Below are 22790 nucleotides of genomic sequence, written 5' to 3'. Positions count from 1 at the left end.
TGGGTTTAGATCTCAATGTGAAAGTACTAAGCATAAGTACGGAATTGTCTATGAACGCAATAAATCAAATTTTACAATATTAAATTTTTATTCACGAACAAAACGTAGAAATATGTCAGATTTAGCATGGTTCATACACTAACACGATGAATTATATGTTGACGAGTGAAGAAAAAGAACTTTCACTATATATAAAGATTACAATTCAGGCTTCTCAACTAATAGCTTAAAACGACATTCCATAAAACTTTCACCCAAAACTCGAAGGTGAAAATCCCCAAACCTCACAATGACTCAATGGGAGGATGTTAGGTTTATAAAGTTACAATCGAGTAAGCAAAAGGCCTTGTGTTTCCATTGCAGATCTCAAAGAATGGATCATCTGAATCACCCACCAGAATATATATGTTATTGTATGTCAATCTTCTGAGTCGGTATAAGAATTTTGTTTGCATGTAATAGTAAAATTTTGAACTTTATTACTTGTTGTTTGCATCATAAATTGATATAATATTAAACTGGTATTGATCTATACTGATAAAGTATAAAATCAATACATAGCATCCAATAGAAAAAATACGATTGTGATACCTAAAACCATGCATGGTAAAGAACATATTACTAACTTCATTGATACTTATCTTACATTCTACATTTCCTTTATCAACGACCCTTCAAATATCAAAAGGTGATTATTAGTTTTTTTTTGGGGTAAGAATAAACATGATTGATTGACAACGGATGGGCAGAGGAGAGATTCTGTAGCAATCCCAAGAAAAAGAAGTAGAGGAAGTACAAGAAGGCACAAGTCAGTACTGGAACGCACAGTTCCACATTGTTGCTGCCATTTTTTGGGCCTGTGATTGCGCCTTTATCTTCTCCTCTTTTCTTCCACCACTCTTCTTATCACATGGCATCTCTCTTATTCTAATGGGTTCTCCATTTATCAAATGGCAACCTTCTCTTATTCTATGAACTTAAACATTTGAATGGAGAAATTTAGAATTCTTAACTGTTGTTCTTTGTGAATATGATATTGTAAAGTCAATATGGATCTATGGAACCAGTTAAGGTAAGAATGATTTTAGATTATAATCAAAATAAGCCAAGCTTAAATTTATAAGCTCTGAATTAATGGGGAAGGCCTGACCCAGGTAACACTCCTTCAATGCCTCTGAAGAGAATATGGACTTGGTAATTAAAGAGATTATCAGCAGTATATTATTACAACACACATATAAATAATAAAAATGAGTAGATAAAGAATCCATAGCTTATCATGGATCATATAACCGATTATCAGATACATGTTCAAGAACAGATTATCAAATATATATTTCTGCTGCAAGAACGTGATGACCGGCCTGATCGTTTAGTAATCAGTTTCGTCATCAAAATGGGTTATTTTCATGCTCTCAATCAACGTACTCTTATGCTCACCATTATAAATAAAGGTCCAGTATAGTGACTGCAATGAATACCAAAGTCAATCTCTCTCTGTGGACTTTTGCATTTGAAGAAGAATGGCTAAACTAGTAATTGCTAGTCTTCTATACCTCTCGTTTCATCTTCTGATCGTAGCAGAAGCAGCTTACAATGTTGTCAGCTTTGGTGCCAAACCAGACGGCAAAACAGATGCAACTCAGGCATTCCTAAAGACATGGGCTTTGGCATGCAACTCGGCCAAGCCAGTCACCATCTACGTTCCCAATGGAAGGTATTTGCTGAAACGTGTTGTCTTTGAAGGTCCATGCAAGAGCAGAATGACCATATTGATGATGTCTGGAACTACCCTTGTTGCTCCTTCCGATTATCGAGTTATCGGCAATTCAAGCAACTGGTTGTTGTTCAATAAGGTTGATGGTTTAACCATCCACGGTGGAACCATTGACGCTCAGGGCCGTAGCTTCTGGGCTTGCAGGAATGCCGGAAAGAGTTGCCCTGCAGGAGCACGGGTATGTGACTTAACTCAACCCAACCCAACCCAACCCAACCCAATGATTATTAATGTATTAAAGAGCCTCTTTATGATATTAATGTGATTCTGAGGAGGCTGACAGCTTACGTAGTTCTGTTATGCACTTTGACTGATGCACCACAAGCTGCTGATGTATTATTTGGTGTACATATATTGATAAATTTTCTTTCTAAATATCAGGGTTTAAGCACAAGGTTTGTTTAGGGCCTGTTTGGTTACGTGAGTCTGGAGATTTCAAATATCTAGAGATTTCAAATCTATAGATTTCAAATTTATGGAGTTATAATTTATAAAATTAGATGTTTGGTTGTGGAATGAAATCTGTGGATTCATCTTAAAAAACTATTTGATCGACGTGATTTTTGTGAATGATCAAATGTATAGTTTTTTTGAAATCTCTGGATTTCACCCTTTACCCATAAATCTACAGATTCACGTTGTTAGTGTAAAAAGGTGAATCTCTAGATTTCATGAATCTAAAGATTTTTACAACCAAACGGGTATAATTCTCAGATTCATGTAACCAAACAGGCCCTTAAAGCATTACATTCGTACATCTATTGATAAACTTTCTTTCTAAATATCAGGGTTTAAGCACAAGGTTTATTTAAAGCATTACATTCTGAATAGCTATTCTTGAATACCAAGACTTTCACAAAAAAAAAAAAACCGAAAATGTGACTACGTCTACTAGTGTTTATGGATAAGACTAAGTTCTACAGTTAATAGAATTTCCATAAAGCCCACGATATTGTTATATTGGTACTCGTCGAATGAAGTTTATTAGAACATAAATTAGGTATAGCTCAAATAGTAATACTTCAACATTTCTAAGAACTATTCGCAACTTTCTTTGAATTCTAATTACTATTTTATCCAAAACATAGTATCTACTGTTTTTTGGTGGAACAACAAGAGTGTCTACAAGTGGTTGGTACTTAAACCGAAAACTAGAAGTTCTACAAGTGATGAAGCATTTTAAATCAAGTTTTTTGTCTTTAAATTATCACATATATACTAGATTAAACACCATTAAGTAACTCTAACAATGGTAATTGGTGTGTTTATTATTGTTATACAGTCAATGACATTCAACTATGGAAGAAATATAGTGATCAAAGGTCTAACATCAATCAATAGCCAAATATCACACATAGTGTTTGGTGGATGCACCAATGCGCTGGTGCAGGGAGTGACGATCATCGCTCCATCAAAGAGTCCCAATACAGATGGCATACATTTGCAGTTCTCAACTGGTATAACAATTGTAAAGTCCGCCATCAGGACTGGAGATGATTGTGTTTCCATTGGCCCTGGTTCCAAAAACATATGGATCGAACACCTCAAATGTGGACCTGGCCATGGAGTCAGGTAACAAAACCAACTTTGATATGATTTTGTTTGTTTGTTTGTTGAAGCTTTGATTATTGAGTTCGTAAATAGCCTTCTAAGGACTCCATAGTAATGTGAATGAAATTTGTAATTGGTGGATGCAGCATCGGAAGTTTGGCCAGGGATCTACATGAACAAGGAGTACAGAATGTAACGGTGGCGAATTCCGTTTTTAGAAAGACACAAAACGGAGTAAGGATAAAATCATGGGCAAAACCAAGTTACGGGTTCGTGAGAGGTGTTACGTACCGTAACATTGTCATGCAGAACGTTCAAAATCCAATCATAATTGATCAGCATTATTGTCCTGATAATTATGGGTGCCCTAGCCAGGTAATTGAAATGCTGTGTTTGCTGTATAACCATAAAATTCATTACACAGTTAAGGTTGTCAAGCTAATCTATTGAAGTCAATAACAACGCATCACTGGGGGAAATGGATTCTCAATAGTATCTGAACTGAGACATGATCATCTCTAGGGACATTTAATCATCAAAGCTGATCTCCCACCACTCATGAGGCGTGGGAAGTGGCATCCACCTTAATTTAGTGATGTGGGTTCATGGAACTTGGCTTTCTTATTTAGAGAGAGAGAGAGAGAGAGAGAGAGAGAGAGCCCAAAGCTCCAATTTGATGACTATTCATACACATGGTATATCAAATAATATTTTTATTTGTGTATGCAGCATTCAGGGGTGAAGGTGAGTCAAGTTCTATATAGAAATATTCGGGGAACATCTGCAACACAAGTGGCCATCAAATTTGATTGTAGCCATTCAGACCCATGTAGTGAGATCAGATTGCACAGAGTAAAGCTTACATATATGAAGAAACCAGCACATACATCTTGTAAAAATGCTGGTGGAACTGCCACTGAAACTTCCACTACAGGAACATGTTTGTAAAACCAAACTTGTACATGAAGGGTTTTTAATTATCTTCATGCCACCGATGTAAGCCCGTGTTGGCCGGTGTTCTTTGTTGAGTTGTACTTGAACTTGATTATAAATAAACACAAAAACAGAACCAGTCAGTTCACTTCAGGGATTTATTTGTAATGGCAAGAGAAACAGCAATCTGTTCAAATTGTATCAACCAGTTGGATGCTAACCAAAACTGTCAAAATTTCAACCTATGGCAGTATACCAGACAGATAGTAACCCCAAACACCCTGGCTTGCCAAGGGCTTTGGAGCTTAATATCTCTCTCGTGTTATAGCTGAGGTATCAATCGATTACCCTCAACTGTGACATGTCCATTAGGAAACCAAGACAAGAAGACCAACTGGAATCACTAATCCATTGATACCAAAGAAAATGAGACGCTTCTACAACAAATTGCCTTCTAATTTCAAGTAAGAAAACATGTTTCTTTCACAGAAGAAACAAATATCCACAAAACTATAGAGAAATCTCCGAGTGGGTGCTTACAAGAAAATAGACCTAAGCTGCACATTTTCGTTCAGGCAGTGTAGTTGCTAACTTGGCTTCATTCAATATGAGACAGTCTAGAAGATGGGATTAACGGTGCTTCTTCATCCAGAGGGGAATCAGAGGTAGCGATATTCCCTCCATTGCTTCCTACATTGCTGGTGTTAGTATTGTTGTAAGGTACATACAAATCAGATGATTTCTTCTCCAGTCCCCAGTCCTGCATTAAAGGGTAGCACATTAGAACTTAATGAATTATAAGGGCCTGCATTATGCAAATATAACACACAAACTGCAATCCTGCTACTATTTCATAAAACTGAAAATAGTGGTGGATTACAGCTCTCCATATACTAGCTCTGAATGAGTTGAGCAACAAAAATTTCTTGAGGCTGCAGTGGAGTCATACTGTTGAGTTTGAGTTATCATAGGTGACAAAAGAATCTCCTGTATGACTTTTGGAACATCGAATGTTGTGTCTTCAGATTGAAACATTAAAATTTATATAATATCCATAACTGTTACAAAATTTGATTTCCATCCTTTACATTGTGTTGGCTCTTCTTCTTTTTTAATTATTTTAATATTGTGAACTCGTCATTCCTTTTATTTATTATTATTATTTATTATTATTATTATTATTATTATTTATTTAGTTTTTTGAATCGTCATTTAAATATTGTTTAAAAAGTCCTAGAGGAATTACAATTAAAACACATATTGTCGTACAATTTGAGATTGTTAAAGTTCTAGAGGATCTTATAGCATCTTGATACAACATATCCTTGTGCTATACATAAAATCATCGATTCCATCCTTAATATGGCCTCTCCCTATGACGTTCAGACTCAAGATCTAAAATAATGAAAAACAAAAGGGTCAATTTAAAGAAACATAAAAAATAGGCTAAAGAACCATAGTATGAAAAGCTAAATGGCTTTCTCCACTCACTAGACAAAGTCAGTTACAAAAAACTGGATGCAGTTTAGTCAACTACCAACAAAGATAACACAAAAATAATTCACATGTTCTGATCGTGACAAGAAAATTTCATGGAAGAACTGCTATAAATTGGTAGCCATATGACTTGGCATCAAGGTCAAGTTTAGTTAAGCTCTAAGCTTATCTGTTTTCCTTTTGACTATCTTAAGTAGATTAAGTAAACAAGGGGTTACAAACCCTCATAATGAAATCAATACATATGCGAAACATATTTCCTTCTAAGTATCATACTCATACATTCATACTACGGAAAAACAGTTCAACATAGACTTTTAACTTCAATACATAACCTAAAGAATGTTAAAGCATAGTGTTGAGAAATATGAAATTGGTAGAATGGCATATTGATCAATGATCTCAAGCCCTCTATTTATAATTATGTGGAAAGTATACTATTACAAGGAATAGAATTTACATGAATAAAAAATCTAATTAAACTCCTATACAAACTCTTATTAGATTCCTAATAGAATCCAACACTCCCCCTCAAGTTGAGGCATGGATATCACACATGCCCAACTTGACCAAAAAGAGTATAAAACATCTGTCCAGGTAAACATCTGCAATTTGATCTTCAAACTTATAGATTACGCCTGCCTTATACCCATTTGCTTTGTCCTCATCTTTACTGCAACTTTATGTCTCCAAGGAAGAACGCCCAAGAAAAAAGGTAGAATCTTCAAATGTTGAGAAGACTAAATTTCTGCGTAAATCTGAGGGAAAATATATTTTTAGGGTAACAATTGCTAGGGTAAAACAGCCAAAGTGAAACTTTTGATTTGTAGCAATGTTAGATCTTTAAAGGGAAAGTTTGCCAAGGGACAATCTCCAAAGGTAGGGGAAAATTTGTCAAGATAAGTGACAATCTCCAAAGGTAATAGAGATCAAGTTCTGCAAAGGTCAAACGACAAATCTTTTGCAAGATTAGATCTCCGAAGGGAAGATGTCAAGTTAAGGGGCAAATCTCTAGGGTTAACAAAGATCAAGTTCTGCACAGTCAAAAAGATAGCTCTATAGCAATGTTAGATCTCCAAAGTAGAAGATTGTGAAGGTAAGGGGCAAACTTTCAAAGGTAACAAAGATCAAATTCTACATAAGGAAGTCTACATGAAAGGCATTGAATTGTAGACATCTTCAATCTCCCCCTCACGTGTAGCTTTACATGTGGGAAAACAATAACAAAGGAAATCCCTAAATGATATGGTCCATGGTCCACCAAGGTAAGATAATGGCTTGAATGTAATTAGAAGAATTCTTTTAAGACAAAATTCAAGCCAATGGGGAAACTTGGAAAGGAAGAAATTGTAATGGTAAGATGAAAGTATTAGGAAAACAAATCTAAAGAAAATGACAAAATTTGAAAGGGGGATGACCGAGCCTACGGTGCCACTGATGAAGGTCTGATATTACCGAATGGATCGGATTAGAAGATGTAGTCAAAGCAGAAGTAGATCCTCCAATCGGCTCGAGCAAATAAAGTCCATTTACCACGTCCAATCTCCTTCTCCGTGACCAGATCCTGAAGTAGCAAGGAAGGAGTTGGTAGGGGTAGTAGAGGAAGCAGTGGTCGAGGCTGTACCGGCAGTAGAAGACTGTAGAATACGTCGCAGAGTAGCGAACTCCTCCTGTGAAAAACCAACGTCTGCAGAGGGTGTGGCGGAAACTGTCTCAGAAAGATTAGCCTTTGGTTTTCCCTTTCTTTGTGCTCGTTTTTGCTCAAAATCAGCAGGCTTCCCATGCAGTTTCCAACAATTTTCCTTGGTATGATATGGTTTGTGACAGTGCTCACACTTGACAATCTCCTTAGCCGGAGCAGATTTAGTGTGAACAGACTGTAAAGCTGATTTCTCCATAATAGGAGTATGAAGCATGACTAATCGACGACTTTCTTCACACTGAACAAGAGCATAAGATTGTTCTAATGTAGGAAAAGGAGAACGACTTAAGACTTGCACTCTGATCTGATTGTACTCCACGTTCAAACCTGCCAAGAAGTCATATATTCGAATCTTATCAATGTACTTCTTATATGTCACCACATCATCTGGATTAGTGGGGTGATAATTCCCATAATGATCCAACTCTTGCCAAAGAGATCGCAACTCAGCATAATAGTGGGCCACAGTTAGTTCCTTTTGGGTAGTCTCATGAAGCTTCTTTCGTAGCTCATAAACCTGTGCATCATTCCCCAACTGTCCATATGTTTCAGTAGTAGCCTTCCAGATTTGGGCTGCAGTATCAAGTAATAGGTAACCCTGGGCAATATTTGGATGCATGGAATTCAAAAGGAATGACATAATAAGAGAGTCATTTGATATCCATTTATCTTGTAAAACACCTGCGGTAGTGGGTTTGATAGTGGTGCTCGTACTGTATCCAACAAGGCCTCTTCCAGCAAGCAGATCGAGACCAAATCAAATAATTTGTCCCATCAAATCTTACCGAAAGAGAATGAAGAGTGTGGTAATTTTCGGAGCCAGTGGGAGCAGGATTATCATCAATAGTTGTCATGTTGACAAATTTTTTGCAGTTCTTCAGTCTTCACCTTTTGAAAAAAAACTAAAACGTCGCAGAATGTAATAGCCAAACAACTCAAGACAAAAAAAACAATTTTTTTTTTTTCAGAACAATAGAAAAGGAAAAAAAACAATAGAACCAAACATATGGTTCGGCCAAAGACTAATGAGTCTGGTTGGGTCTGGTCTAAATGTAAAGGGAACCAAAAATAATTTGGTTTGGTCCAAATATGATGTGGTTTGGTTTAAATATAAAGACTTTTAGACAAAGGGTGTAATACTTGGTTTGGTTTAAAGGGTGTAAAGGGAACCAGAGGGGTTTTGTTTCAGACGAAGGGTACCTGGTTTCTTGGCGATGGCGACGAATTGCAGCGATTCTGTTCGGCTTCTCCTGAAGTAGCAGAAAACAGCAGCAACAGGTAGCGGAAGTGGTTCTTGTCCTCTCTCCTTTCCGTCTGATTTAGTTGTTCTTTCAGTGGCAGAAAAACTGAAGAACGATACCAGTTTGAGGCGCAGGAAACAGCGGCTTTTCTTCTGCTTTTTCTCCTCTTTTTTTCTCCTGATGGCGCAGGAAGCAGCAGTTGTAGCAGCAATGACAGTAGTAGCCATAGATATCAGTTGGAACTGAAGCAGCGGCGGTAACTAGAAGCAGCAGGTGTGTTAGTAGCAGCGCTGGCTCTTCTTCTCTTCTTCTTCTTCTCTCTCTCTCTCTCTCTCTCTCTCTCTCTCTCTCTCTTTCTTCTTCTTCTTTTTTTTTTTTTTTTTTCTTCTTTCTGGTCTTCGTTTGCAACCGAAAAGATAGTGCAGCGGTAGATGGTGACCTAATTGCGATGGGTTTGAAAGAGAGAAAAAAGAAAGAAGAGAGAAAAGAAAAAAATCCTAATCGAATTGAGGCTCTGATGCCATGTTGAGAAATATGAAATTGGTAGAATGGCATATTGATCAATGATCTCAAGCCCTCTATTTATAATTAAGTGGAAAATATACTATTACAAGGAATAGAATTTTACATGAATAAAAACTCTAATTTAACTCCTATACAAACTCTTATTAGACTCCTAATAGAATCCAACACTCCCCCTCAAGTTGAGGCATGGATATCACACACGCTCGGCATAGACACTTTACACATCACTGCCAAGGCCTCCAAGGTCTTTCTTGGGTCCAAATCTTCTATCTCAACCTTTTTCCTCCTCCGTGCTTCTTTTGATCCCCAAAATCTGTGTCCATCGTTCCATTTTCTTGCTAGTCCAACCTTACATGTCTTTTGGCCCTAAACTTTGACATGTGGACCTCTCACAAAGAGTTTATCTTCATTTTTGAGGAAAAAGCCACTGCATGCCTACTCCCCTCCCTGGGGCGGTGCCCAGGGGGATATGCTTTCCTACCCATGAAACTCCAGAATGCTAAATATGCCATCAAAGATTGTAACTCCTCCTTGGGAAACAACATCTCCTTGGTTTAGACTTTAGACTGCAGAAATAAGGACTCTATCATCCAGTTAAAGCTCCAATCTAGCAATTTCAATCCCCATACCCCATGGCAGACAAAGAAGAAAAAAAGGATCTCTTTGGATCTTCTCTCATCACTCACTCAAGAAGAGAGCTTCTGGATATGTTTATTTTCACAGGTCAGTTTATTCCAGAACTAATACCATCCCCATGCTTGTGGCTAGAGATGGTTCTACTCTTCAACAAGTTAATGACATAAAGCAAAGGCAGTTGGCTACTTTGATGAGTTGTTCAAGCCATCTTCCATTGTTTCCACAAGGCCTTTTACCTGAAAATCCTGATTACAAGTTATTCCCCATTACATGGTTGGAGTTAGGTGATTCTAATGCTCTACTTGGTTTCATGGTTTTGTGAAACCCATGACCAATACCAACTCCATCCCATGGTTGTGGCCAGACATGGTTCCTTTCTTCACCATGTTGATGATATTAAAAGCAGAAGAGTTGTTCAAGCCATCTTCCATGCCCGCAGGGCCCTCACCTATAAAATCTGGCTTAACAAGTTTATTCTTAGTCACCTCATGAGCTCCCTTCAGGCTGTTCCCTTAGAAGGAGAAATGCTAGCAGCTGTTCTTTCTCATGAGGTGAACAGAGCTCGTGGGCGCCATTGCTTTGACATGGGATTCTTCAACGCCTCCAGGAATATTATTAAAGATGACCTTAGCAAGGTTCTCAAGAGTTTCTTATTCAACCCCAGCCAGATGAATCGGCCTCTATAATGTTTGACTTTGGCCCATTTTCCTGCACAAATTTCTCCATAAATTTATTGGGAATGTCCTAGTGAATGGGTTCAAATTGGTGTGGTTCTCTTGTGTGCGACAATCAATCGCCTTCTATTTTTGGCCGGAGTATAATGGATAATATTTCCTCCATACTTAGCTTGTTTGAGGCTTTAACAGAAAATCTCATTCCCCAGCCTTGATGAAGATTAGCATTCACAAAGCCATTGATTCCTAAAGTGGGACTTTGTTTCTAAGTATTGCTTACGATAGCCATTCCCCAGTGTCTGTCCATTAGGCTGTCTCCATGGTTTGACATCTTGATATCAATAGGGATCTCAGTCCCTCAAAAAACCAAGGTCTCACGAGATCTTGGCCGAGATAAGGTGAATTTTGCCAGGTCAACTCGAGTCAACTCGGTGGCCCATCTAAGCCTTCTAAAGAAATGACTTTTTAGTATCTCAATTGCAGCAAAGAGCCCTCTATGTTTTGGTGGTTGTGGGGAGGGCTTAGTACTTCAATTATTCCCCATGTTCCTTGAATGGGTCTCTTAGTCGCTGAGAGGGTTGCCCAAAAATGATAAGGCATACCCGGTAAAACTAACAACTGAACTAGATATAGAGATGGCGACTACGGTTGCTGTTTCCATTATTATGCAATTTCAAGACTACAATGGATCTATGAAAAGATCATTTATTTACAATAAAATGTCATACCAAGTCAACAACCATCCAAAAATAAAGAATATTGCTACAGTTGGACTTGAAGGACATGTATTGTTTAAAGTGGATAGTTTTTTCTATTCCTATTCATTATATATTTCTACCACAGATGGTATTTCTTTTATGACATCGAGAACCACAAGAACCTTGTGATATGTTTTCGAAGGAATTCCATTAATTAGGATTTCTAACACAGTGGTTGGCCTTAGATTTGTGAAAAAACAAGTGAATGCATAAATTCCAACTCGACCCTAACTTTGAAACCAATACACTGAAGGAGCGAACATGTACACTGATAAAACATGAAATACACAACCATTACAAAACACATTACAAATAATATAAGCACTTTTCATGACATTTTAATTTTTTTTTCTTAAAAATATATTTAAAAAAAAGAGTTAACAATAGAAAATTATTTCGTTTCCATGAAAGTGTAGATTAAGCTAAGATGTTCAACATATATTTAATCCACATCCAAACAACTAGTATAGAACATTGTTTTTGAAAAAGATGAAGATTGGAAGAACACTCAACTTGCTTCAAGATTTGCTTCATAATCAGTAGATCCTTGTTGTACATGACATAACACCTTGTCGATGCAACCTAGGTAGAGAGCTGACCAAGTTTGTGATGAAAAATCTGGTGAAATCACCAAAACCAGCCAAAGGAAGAAGCAATATCGAGACAGGTTGAGATCAAGATATCTCGATATCTCGACTTGTCTCAATCGAGATAAGGCATATTCAAGGGTGGGCTGATCTAAGATCTTGACTCGACCAAGATCTTGACCGAGACGTTGAACTTTTTAGTTTCCCACTATACTTTTCTCGAGGCCTCAAACAAAAAAAAAGATCATGGGAAAGATATCTCTTGACACCTCAAACCATAGCTCTCCCCATTCATCTTCACCTTTCCTAAAGCAACTAGGGTTGAATGGATCAACAGATTATCTACCCTACATCCCTAGGTGCAATGATCTCAAGCTCTCCCACCTGCAAACAACATCATGATCTTCTCAAAAGCTCAAGATGTCTTTTCTTTAAGACCATCATGTCATGTTTACAATAATTTGAAGAGCATAAAATTATTGCCAGGCCAATTGATTTTTATCCATTCTTTTAACGTATTATACGTTGATTTGGCAATATTAAAATTACAATAATAAAAAGCATAAAATTATAAACATTAACATCAAATTTTGTTTGTTAATCACTTACATATATAATACGTTTATATTGGACCAATATTTTAATATATTAGATGGTTCAAATTGAAAAACAGGTTAGAGTCAAAATAAACAATAGGTTAGATTATGCATTTTATCGATTATATATATTACATATGACTCAAATTTGATCAAGAACAAGGATAGGGTCAGGGCCAATCAAGGACAGAGATACGGATAGGGTAGGGCCAATCAGGGACAGGGACAGGGACAAGGCCAATCAAGGATAGGGATAGGGATAGAGTTAGGGCCAAACAAGGATAGGGGATAGGGTCAAGGCCAATCGGAGTTAGGAGGGCCATTAGGGACAAGGGTAGGGCCAATTAGGGCCAAGACAAAGACAATGCCAATCAGGGATAGGGATAGGGCCAACCCTTCCACGACTTGGCCAATCATGGATAATTAGCGCAAGAATGGGCTTAATTTGGCACACAATGCTTAAGATCAGGGACAAGAATTCTAGGCCTTGAATCAGTGTCAGAGCCGGAATGGGCTTAGATAAAACATATAGGATTGGGAGTGGGATTGAAAAAGCCCCGCCTAGCTCATCCCTCTTGCAGCCCCATTGGCAGGAGAGGTTGCGTCTTTGGATTTCCTAGTTGTGGTTGATTATCAAGGGGAGGTCAAGGACATGGTGACATAGGTAATGGAGAAACACCCACATAGGAGCAACCTTCAAGTATATCCCTTAATATGAGGAGTAATAAATGTGCTTTCACATTTATTTGGATCATTCTTCCTATATGACTAGTAATCAAATGTGTCCAATTCTTTCATTTAGATGTCTCCTCTTACGACTATTAAGTCGAATGTGTACACTTCTTTCCTAAACTTCTGCCATCTCCATTCTTGCAGATGGATCTTCTGCTAAGTTTGTAATCATTGTGCAATTTCCCTTAGTTTTCGACTTTTGTTCTTCACACACTGTAATTACGATTGGTCTTCTTTCAAAAAGCCAGATAACCACACTAGTAAATCATTCAGTTACTTGTTATCCCTAAAATTTTCTGTCTTAAGATCTCTAGAACAAAGAAGACAAATGGTGCAAGGCATGAGAAGGATAGGTTATCCTATTGTGATGGAGCTTCTTTTTCTATAGCCAATTCTATCGCTGCTAGTGGTTCTCCAATTGCTTTTTATTTACATCATTTGCATCTATCCAAACTTCAATAGATCTTTCACTGTTACAAGCATAGTACAAAATTCCCTTGAAACATCTCGAAATTTCTCATTTTGAAAAGCTAGAAACGAAACTTGTACATACCGAATGAAATCACAGGTTTCAATCGACACCTACGAAGTTTCATTGGAACTACTCAAACATGGGAAATTTCCCCACCGGGTTTAAACCTGGTTCGACCAGGCAGGTTTTTTTTTTTTTAACTTAAAATCATCCCTTTCACATGAAACTCTGCACTCGTAGAGTTTTGTTCGAAGCAGGGGCGGAACCCCAAAGTCAAAGCTTGCATTCCTCCCCCCCCCCCAAGCCTTTTGAGTTGATTTTAGCTCATTTTAAGTATTTTAATTCATTCCTTTCATCCTTTGGTGATTTCGATACTTTTGGTGGCTATTTCAAGTTTTTTTGCAACGTAATCAAAATTTCTCCAAATTATTTATTTTTTCTTTGTTTCATGGTCAAATGATATTGGATTTTTTTTAATTTAACACATGTTGTCTCTAATAGCTAGATAAACAAATATATGTTGTTGGATTTGATTTTTGAAGTGTGCTAGTATTTATTTTTTTAATATTTATGATTCAAAAAATACCTAAAATTTTATATTTTTCTTTGTTTCATGATCAAATGTTGTTGGATTCTTTTGAATTTAATATATTTTGTCTCTAGTAGCCAAATTTACAAGTGTATATTGTTGGAATTAATTTTTGAAGTATGATACTATTTTTTATTTTAAAAAATACCCAGAGAACTATATTTTTTTTTGTTTGTTTCGTGCTTAAATGATGTTGGATTCTTTTGAATTTTATATATGTTGTCTCTAGTAGCTAGATTTACAAATGTATGTTGTTGGATTTGATTTTTGAAGCTTGTTACTATTTTTCCTGATTTTCATGTATTTAATAATTACTATTAATTAATACTTTAATTATAAAAAAGTAATTAATATAATTACTTTGTATTTAAAGTTTTGAACTTAGAAGCTATATATTGAATGTTATGTGCTTAAATTTGTAGTGTATTTGTCGAAAAATCTACATAGATGTTACATGTTAGAGCAAATTGCATTGGCACCCCAAAATGGAGGCTTTAAAGCACTGACACCCCATTTTATGTTTAAGAAACACAAACACCCCATTCATTAAACACACTAGTCCATTCTGTTAGTAAAACCATTAACCCACAGTTTATTTATTTTTAATTCCAAAAATGCCCTTACCAACATGTAAAACCAAGGAAGGGAACTTTGCCGGATTTTGGGGTTTCACTGGCCGGTGCAACCAACGAAACCCTGAAATCTCGGCGAAAGTTCGCCTATTTAGGGTTTCGTTATTCATTCATTCATTCTTCTTCTCTCTCCTTCATCTTCCTCTAAAGCCTCGGCATCTGATCATTTGGTACATTCTCATGCTTTTCCTGTTCGAGTACAAAGGTGCTAGGATGCTTATCACAGAGCAATTCCCAGATACGGCTGGTTCAATCGTGTCCATTGCTGTTGATTCTGATGTGATGTCGTTAGATGGACAAGAGCCTTTGGAGACCCAAGCAAAGATTAAGGAAGACGGGAAGCTTCATATCACTGTCAGGAAATCGAATGCGTCAAGGTCTGATATCTTTTCTCGGCGTTCTCAGGGGCTTTCCACGACACCTCGGCCGTCCAATTTGACGAATGCGGAGAAATATTCTCTGCAATTGTCTCGGAACCCTACGCCACGAGGCTCCAATTTCAATCACACTGATTTCTATTCCATGGTCGCCGGTGGCCGGAATTCCAACCTTGGGGCTGCAGATGCTTATGGACTTGCGACGTCAAGAGGGCCGACACCGAGACCTTCAAATTACGAGGAAGACAACAGTGGTAAATCCAGGTTCCATTACCATGGAACAGGTGGGACGCATTATCCTGCACCGAACCCAGGCATGTTTTCTCCTCCTGGATCGAAACCTGTAACTGGTGGGACACATTATCCTGCGAAGGTGGATAAGCAGAAGAAGAAGATGAAGGACGTTCGTTTTTGTAGTGTTCACACGATGGGCAAAGATCAGAACTTGGCCCTGTTTCTAGTTCAGTGATAGTAAGAGCAAATTCCACCGGAATTTCACCGAGTGTTGAAGCTGTGATTGCATTTAGGCGCCGAGATTTCAGGGTTTCGTTGGTTTCGCCGGCCAACGAAACCCCCCGAAACCCGGTGAAGTTCCCTTCCTTGGTTTTCAGTGTTGGTAAGGGCATTTTTGGAATAAAAAAAATAAACGGTGGGTTAATGATTTTACTAACAGAATGGACTAGTGTGTTTAATGAATGGGGTGTTTGTGTTTTTTAAACATAAAATGGGGAGTGCTTTAAAGCCTCCATTTTGGGGTGTCAGTGCAATTTGTTCTAGATGTTATGTACTTTGAATGACACATCATTTTACTAGTGACCCACTTAAGTGGGGGTGAAACTCTAAGCTCTCCCCTTAAGTGAAAAAAATTACTGGTGACCCAATTTTAACAAACTGAAAAATTACTCGTTGCCTACTGTTAGGGAGCAACCTTCATTCTGTTAACTAATCCAGATTTTGAAATTGAAATGAACATTTTTGCCCTTACTTGTAGTGTCATGACCATAATGCCTCCATCATTGTGTTATTCCATGCCCAATCCTTAAATGGGTGAAGAAATTCCCCCTTCACCCATCTTCTTCTTAGACCTCACCGGAAAACCACCCCGCTGGAAAGCACCGCCCCTACTGGAAATCACCTACCACCCATTTATTTCCTCCACCCACCGCCCCTGCTGGAAACCAACCAAATCTTCATCTGAACAAATTTAAGGACCACCACTAGCGACAAGAATCAACTCAACACGTTTGAAAACAGGACAGGAGAGTCCTTAGACACGTTTCAACCTTCAGCAACGTTTTTATTATTTGACTTCATGTTAAAAAAGGAGCAACAACAAACTAGAGAGCTGTATGAAGATTTTGAGAATCAAATGTTAAAGCTTAAAGAGGCACAGTGTTTTTCTTGATCTTAAAAGGTCCATTTCCTTTTAATCTTTTCATGGCTTACTGTTCTGTTAGTCTGTTAACCCGTAATAGCTGTTTTGTATCGTGTGAGCAATAGGGTTTCTTTGATTAGAGTGTTGGAACTTGGTATGGTCACACATTGAACTATTAGGGTTTACAATATCAAGCCTTTCTGTTTGATTGCTGAGAAACTGACTGTTCTGTCATTTTTCAGGTGATCATAACTTACATATGAATTAGGGTTTTGATTAATCTTTTTGGACAGCCAACTCATCTGCAAGTTCCTGCTCAAGAATCTGGCTTATTGAGGAGAAATCGATTTCATTTCAGTAATGGTGTATTCGTCTTATTGAGGAGAAATCGATTTCACTTCAGTAATGGAAGGAGATGAAAGCATTTTTTCAATTTGAAACCAGAGCACTCAGATTGATGTTCTAAAAATGACGTTGTTGGTGAAGAAAATACTTGTCCGAAGCAAGACACATATGTAGTTGTATTTGTATCGAGGAACACGAACCCCTCTAGGAGGGCTGGATCCACGAATACTAGCCCTTCTTGGCAGAAGGGGTGAAGCCCAAGCCATGAGGCTTTCACCCTAATTACCGGTGGCTGATTTCCAGTAGAGACAGTGGGTGAAGGAGGGAAATAAATTGGGTGGTGGGTGATTTTCAGTGGGGGTGGTGGTTTCCAGCATTGGTGGGTATTTTCTGCTAAGATCTAGGAAGAAAATAGGTGAAAGGGAAATCCCTTCACCCACCTTAAGGTTGGGCATGGAATGACACAACGATGGGGGCATTATGGTCATAACAGCACACATAAAGGCAAAATGGTCATTTCAATTTCAAAATATGAATTGGTTAACAAAATGAAGGATACTAACAGTGGTAACGAGTAATTTTTCAATTTGTTAGAATTGGGTCACTAGTAATTTTTTTCACTTAAGGGGGGAGCCTAGAGTTTCACCCCCACTAAAGTGGGCCACCAGTAAAAAACCCTTGATTTTTTTAGCCAAATGAATGTGCCAATGTGTTCTTTATGCTCAAATTAGCTTATATGTGGATTGCCACCCCAAAATACTCCCTAAAACATGTCGAAACTTGTTGTTTGTCTTAAGTTTCCACAAAGTTTCCTAGGGTTTTGACCTAAAATTCCCATTTTCACAGGGTCGAAACTTGGACCATGGATACAAGCATGTTACTTGACTCATACTTGTTAAGGTGTCGCCTAGGCATCCAGGCAGTGGTTCAGGCATCGCCTTGGTTTTCTTCACACCCTCAGATGCGTCACCTAGATGCCATGACAATTATGTTTATAGTGTTCTATGCTTCAAACTGTACTTTGCATGCCATAAATATTTTTGTGTTTCTTGGCCATCTCCCAACATATTTTATGTCTCTCCGATATGATATATCTCCCTAGATCTCCCTTCTGATACATACATGATACCACTACTTTAAAGCTTGGGTAGGACTAAGTCATGGGTCATGATCTTCATTGCATGAATAAAACTTCAAAGATTTTGAAGTGCACTTAAAACGTTAGATATCCTAACTTGATGCTTGCAAATCACCATTCAGAAGAAACAGATAACAGCAGCATGCAAAGAAAATGGAGGAAAATCATCAAATAACATCATACACATACCTTCTGATACAAGAGAAATACTTAATCTAGGGAAAAAGTTTTATAATTTATCTACTAACCGTAGATGGTTTTTCAGGAATGTTTTCCGCAATTGGTTGAGATGCACGGGCATCCTTAACCTTCAGGTAATTGTACATGACGACGCCACATAGAGCTACAGTAGAAAACATGATACATAAGTATATAACATTTGTTACATATCTTAATCAGTTTAAGTAAATCTTTATTGATATAAGTAGAATAAAATGGTCATTCCATGAATCCTTATGGTTGCTATTGCAGGATAAGTACCAATTGCATAACCAATGATATTAAGCCCAGTAATGGTTGACTCAGGAAATAGGACTGTTGAAAGCGCAATTAGTATCCAATCTTTCAAAACACCAGCAACTCGGATTGTGACAGCTCCAGTTCTACCAAGTACTAAGAATATCGAGAAATTCAATGCTAAAGCACATAGAGCATTGGAAAAGAATATCCAAAAACTGAACTGGATCTGTGAAACTTCCATTGCTGACTGCTCCAGTAAATACCAAGGAATAAACAAGAAAAGAAAACTGCATAAAGGAAAAAAAGGAGGAAATAAGATCTCAAATAAATAGCGTATGATATTATCTAATCCACCACAAAAGAAGTGGCATGGCACCTACCAAACCATAAAATAATAAGGACAGACTAAAAGGGAAAGCAAATTCTCATTTTACGAAGGTTATTCAAGGATTAAAGGTAATGAATTACTGAATAACATGACTAAGCAAATACAAGAGCTGGGCTCAGCAAATAGCTCCGACCTATTGATGCGTGAGCAATGCAAGATTCTTTTCCCAACATCATAATTACAATAAAATCTTAAATGATGGAAGCTTCCATCTTGATGGCTGGCCCTGGACACATGTCAGATCAAAACATTTAAAAATAAGACTGATCAAACATTCGAAGGGATTGATGCTGCCACCTGTCATCCTAATGTTTCGTCATCACATTACTCATATCATTATATGTTTCCGTGTCAAGTTAATTTCACAGTCAAGTAATCTTTTATTTTCATGATCGATTATCTTGCCTGCGGTATTTCTTGGATGACCACCTCCTCAGCAGAGGATAATTAACCAGTGAAACATCTGTTACTGCTACTTGACCTCCTACTAGTTCTGTGACTTCTTGGCAAAGTCCCTCCATTATCGATACATCAATGCAGGTCATCAGTGCAACCTGAATTCAGCCTCCACAAGTAAAAGCCTTTGCTTCGGAGGTACTCTCAAAAAGTGAATGCTAGTGTTAGACTGACTGCAAAGGCAGGTGGCAAGAATATCATCTAAGGTGTCTCGTGTGCGTATAGTAGGGAGTTCAGTAGACTATCTTCTCATCCACTTCACCTTCTCTAAGGTTATTTTGGGACCATTTTATTAGTACATTTGATCTGAACTGGAACCTTCTTCAAGGGGTCACAAGCTCATCGATAGTCAACCATCATTTTGACAAGTGCGGCAAGACAGGCTGTGTGAGTGTGACCTTGTTGAGATAAGCACATCAGGTGTATTATTATAAGACCCTAGGGTTCTCTGTTTAGTTTTCACTGATCAGAACACTGGAGAGTCCCTATTATAGTGAGAGTTAAGTTGTGGTGATTGTTTCTACATTTAAGTTGCTTTGCTATTTTATTTCCTTGAAATTAGACTTAAGATTCTTGGTAAGTTTCTGATGCAACTCGGATGCTTAAACCAGCCTTAGGTGGAGGGTTTCTTCCCTACAATAGTGCCATTAGGTTAGTTAGGTGTAGAGAGGATCCCTAGGGTTCATAGTCTGGTATGCACATTACAATTTTACATATAACACATAAAAAAGCAGGTGTCACAACTTCAAATCAGTAATTATAAAATAATCTATTACAATTTGGTACCTGCAAGGTGCTATGTAATATAAGCTGGTGATTGGGTTCAAAGTCAACCCCTTCTTTTGGAGAAGCACTTGAGTTAAGACCAGCCTAAGGGCTTCAGCAAATATGCCTGTGACTTGGAAAGCTGTACCAATCACATTAAAATGTATTTCCCCGTATGAGGAAATTACAACTCCAGCACTGACCAGCACCATGTTCAAGAATACGTCACACCTCAATTTGTCGGTGCGACATACAACAGCCATGAGAAAAGTTGCCACTGGCACTGTAACAGTCAACATTTTAAGAATAAAATATCTTTAGAGTGAGTTTCAAGTTAAAAAGCATGAATCAAGGAAACATCCAGATGAAATTAACTCACTAAGAGCTTTGAGCATCTGGATAAAGGCCACAGAAATGTGCAAATAAGCAGTATTGCCAAACCTGACAAAAATGCACTTCTCAGTACCAAAAAGTAATAAACCCAATGGTTGACAAAACAAGGGGGACGACAGAGATAGAGAGAAGCTGTTACTACTCCAAATAGAAAAGCAAGTTAATGATTAGCCAAAGTTAGTTATGAAGTACCATATATGTATGTATATTATGTACTTACTTTAAACTATCTATCAAAAGAAAAAAAATTCAGCTTCTATGGAATTCAAAATGCAAAGGGATCATTTTTCCTGATTCTTATACATGAACCAAAACCCATTGACCATTGTGTTAACCAAAGGGAAGAAAAGTGCAAAAAATCTACTTTAATTGGCCAATCAATTTTAATCAAGGGATATGAGAGATACTCAAGACAGGATATTAAGAATTCCAATGAAAAACAACAAAATTGGGTAAAAAAGTTAGAAGACTCCTATCTGAAGCAATATCAGCAATATTACAAAGACAGGCCCAAGCATTAGTCCAGTCCAGAAAATTAAGGGCTTACCAAAGGCTTGCTGCAAAAAACGCACTTATGGGAATCACACACTTAGCATATCTGCAGTACCAAGAAAAAGTTCAAGGAAGAACAAGGGAGAAAATGAAAAAGGAATCAACAAAAAAATCCTGTAGTCTTACATCTCAAATGTCATTTTCACCGGAGACACAACCTGCATGATTGAACCATCAAACAATGTCAGCCAATGTTGGAGCAGGAAATAAAAACTGCAACATAAGTCGTGAAGTTGAAAGAAAAAGGAGTCAAGAGTCAGCGCCAGGGGCAAACTGTTGAACCAGTGATAGATGGTTGTTTGAGTTCGTTTAGAACTCTAGATTAGATCTTCTACTTTGATTGTAATTCTACATATTTGTTCTATAAATAAACAGCTTCTTCTTGGAGGATCACATGATGAAAGTGAGGCTCCACTCATCTTCTCTCTCTCAATTTCTCTCTATTCTCTGTTCTTCTTTTTCTTTCTCCTTCTCCAGATCTATCAGTGCTCTATTTTTCTACAAAAGTTATATGGTATCAGAGCTGTGGTGATAGAATCCTTCAACTCTGCATGCGAGAAAAATCTGAAGTTTATCTTATCTTCCTGCAGTAGAGTGGAGTTACCAATACAGGTTTGAGTGTCGTCTTCAAGAACTCATCACCTTGCAACAGCACTCTGCTGGTTTCTTTTGGGGTTTCTTTTTTGGAACTGAGATGGGAGGCTGATTCTTCATCAACTACAAAGGAATCGAGTCTCTGTTTGCTGAAGGAACGTTGGTAGAAGGTTATTTCTTCTGTGGGTTTGCTTACCGCATTATTAAAATTCCAAATTTATTTTTTGGGTCTGGATTATGGAAATTTGTTCAGATTAAACCCTGCTAATCAATAGGAGACTGTTCTGAAATCCTATTTTTGAGGATTGTTTGTCTTTTCAACCCAAGACGCTACAACAGTTTGAAGCTGATTTATTTTGGGATCCTGTAAAAGATTTTGGGCTGATTTACTTCTGCAATATCTGATTTGGAACTGTTTAGTATCTTTTGGGGCTATTTGTTGTCTGCAATTGGGTTATTCTATTGGATGAGGGATTCAGAAAGAAAACTTGAAGGACTTCCTTTTTTGGGGTAACCTCTGATACAGTGGTTTCCCTTTCTTTGTGGGTAATTTTCTTGGGATCTCTGTGGATTATTATCTTGATTTTCTATTATTCTGGGATAACCATGGGAGGGATAGACTCAACATCTAATACGAGCTCCATGACTGAAACTATTTCCTTATCCTTACATAAGTTGACTAAAAAGAAATTAGGAGTATCGGATTTTCATCAGTGAAGAGCCATAGTAAAAGTAGTTCTCACTAGACGAGGACTATTAGATCACTTGACCAAATCAGCCTCTAACGCTGATGACAATTGGGAGGTCACTGATGCTTGGATACTCGACCATATGTATAACTCTATGGGAGATGATGTTGTTAACCTTGAAACCCACTTGAAGACTGTTAGGAAGCTATGGGAATATTTAAATATGTTGTATTCTGGTCAGAACAATCTATCCAAAATATATGACCAATCACAGGAGTTTTATCAAGTAGATAGAAAAGGGAGAGATATTACTCAATATTTTGCAAACTTCAAAAGCATGTATGAAGAGTTAATTTT

General features: G+C 37.6%; 2 protein-coding genes and 1 pseudogene across 2 annotated transcripts in view; 2 read left to right on the top strand and 1 right to left on the bottom strand.

Moving 5' to 3' along the window:
- Nucleotides 1-1356: 1356 nt before the first annotated feature.
- On the top strand, nucleotides 1357-4334 carry LOC149011107 (polygalacturonase-like). Its single transcript, XM_089160467.1, has 4 exons — nucleotides 1357-1955; nucleotides 3060-3349; nucleotides 3475-3703; nucleotides 4058-4334. Exons 1-4 carry the CDS (start codon nucleotides 1524-1526, stop codon nucleotides 4274-4276), a joined length of 1170 nt encoding a protein of 389 aa, XP_089016593.1. The 5' UTR covers nucleotides 1357-1523; the 3' UTR covers nucleotides 4277-4334.
- Nucleotides 4335-4653: 319 nt separating this feature from the next.
- LOC149011105 (putative sugar phosphate/phosphate translocator At3g17430) overlaps nucleotides 4654-22790 on the bottom strand; it is a 30492-nt gene continuing 12355 nt past the window's right edge. The window contains exons 4-10 of the mRNA XM_089160468.1: nucleotides 21277-21308; nucleotides 21146-21196; nucleotides 20585-20646; nucleotides 20227-20488; nucleotides 18618-18883; nucleotides 18386-18480; nucleotides 4654-5021 (exon numbers count right to left, since the gene is read on the bottom strand). Of these exons, the coding sequence (XP_089016594.1) occupies nucleotides 4860-5021; nucleotides 18386-18480; nucleotides 18618-18883; nucleotides 20227-20488; nucleotides 20585-20646; nucleotides 21146-21196; nucleotides 21277-21308 (930 nt within the window). The 3' untranslated portion in view covers nucleotides 4654-4859. The remainder of the gene's footprint in view (nucleotides 5022-18385; nucleotides 18481-18617; nucleotides 18884-20226; nucleotides 20489-20584; nucleotides 20647-21145; nucleotides 21197-21276; nucleotides 21309-22790) is intronic.
- LOC149011106 (auxin efflux carrier component 1 pseudogene) lies at nucleotides 14885-15748 on the top strand (annotated as a pseudogene).

The sequence above is a fragment of the Hakea prostrata genome, chromosome 7 (assembly GCF_041222555.1).
Source record: "Hakea prostrata isolate BN-2017 chromosome 7, UWA_Hpros_2, whole genome shotgun sequence".
Taxonomy (NCBI): Eukaryota; Viridiplantae; Streptophyta; class Magnoliopsida; order Proteales; family Proteaceae; genus Hakea; species Hakea prostrata.
The sequence above is the reverse complement of the archived record's forward strand: the minus strand, read 5'-3'. Positions and strand labels throughout refer to the sequence as shown.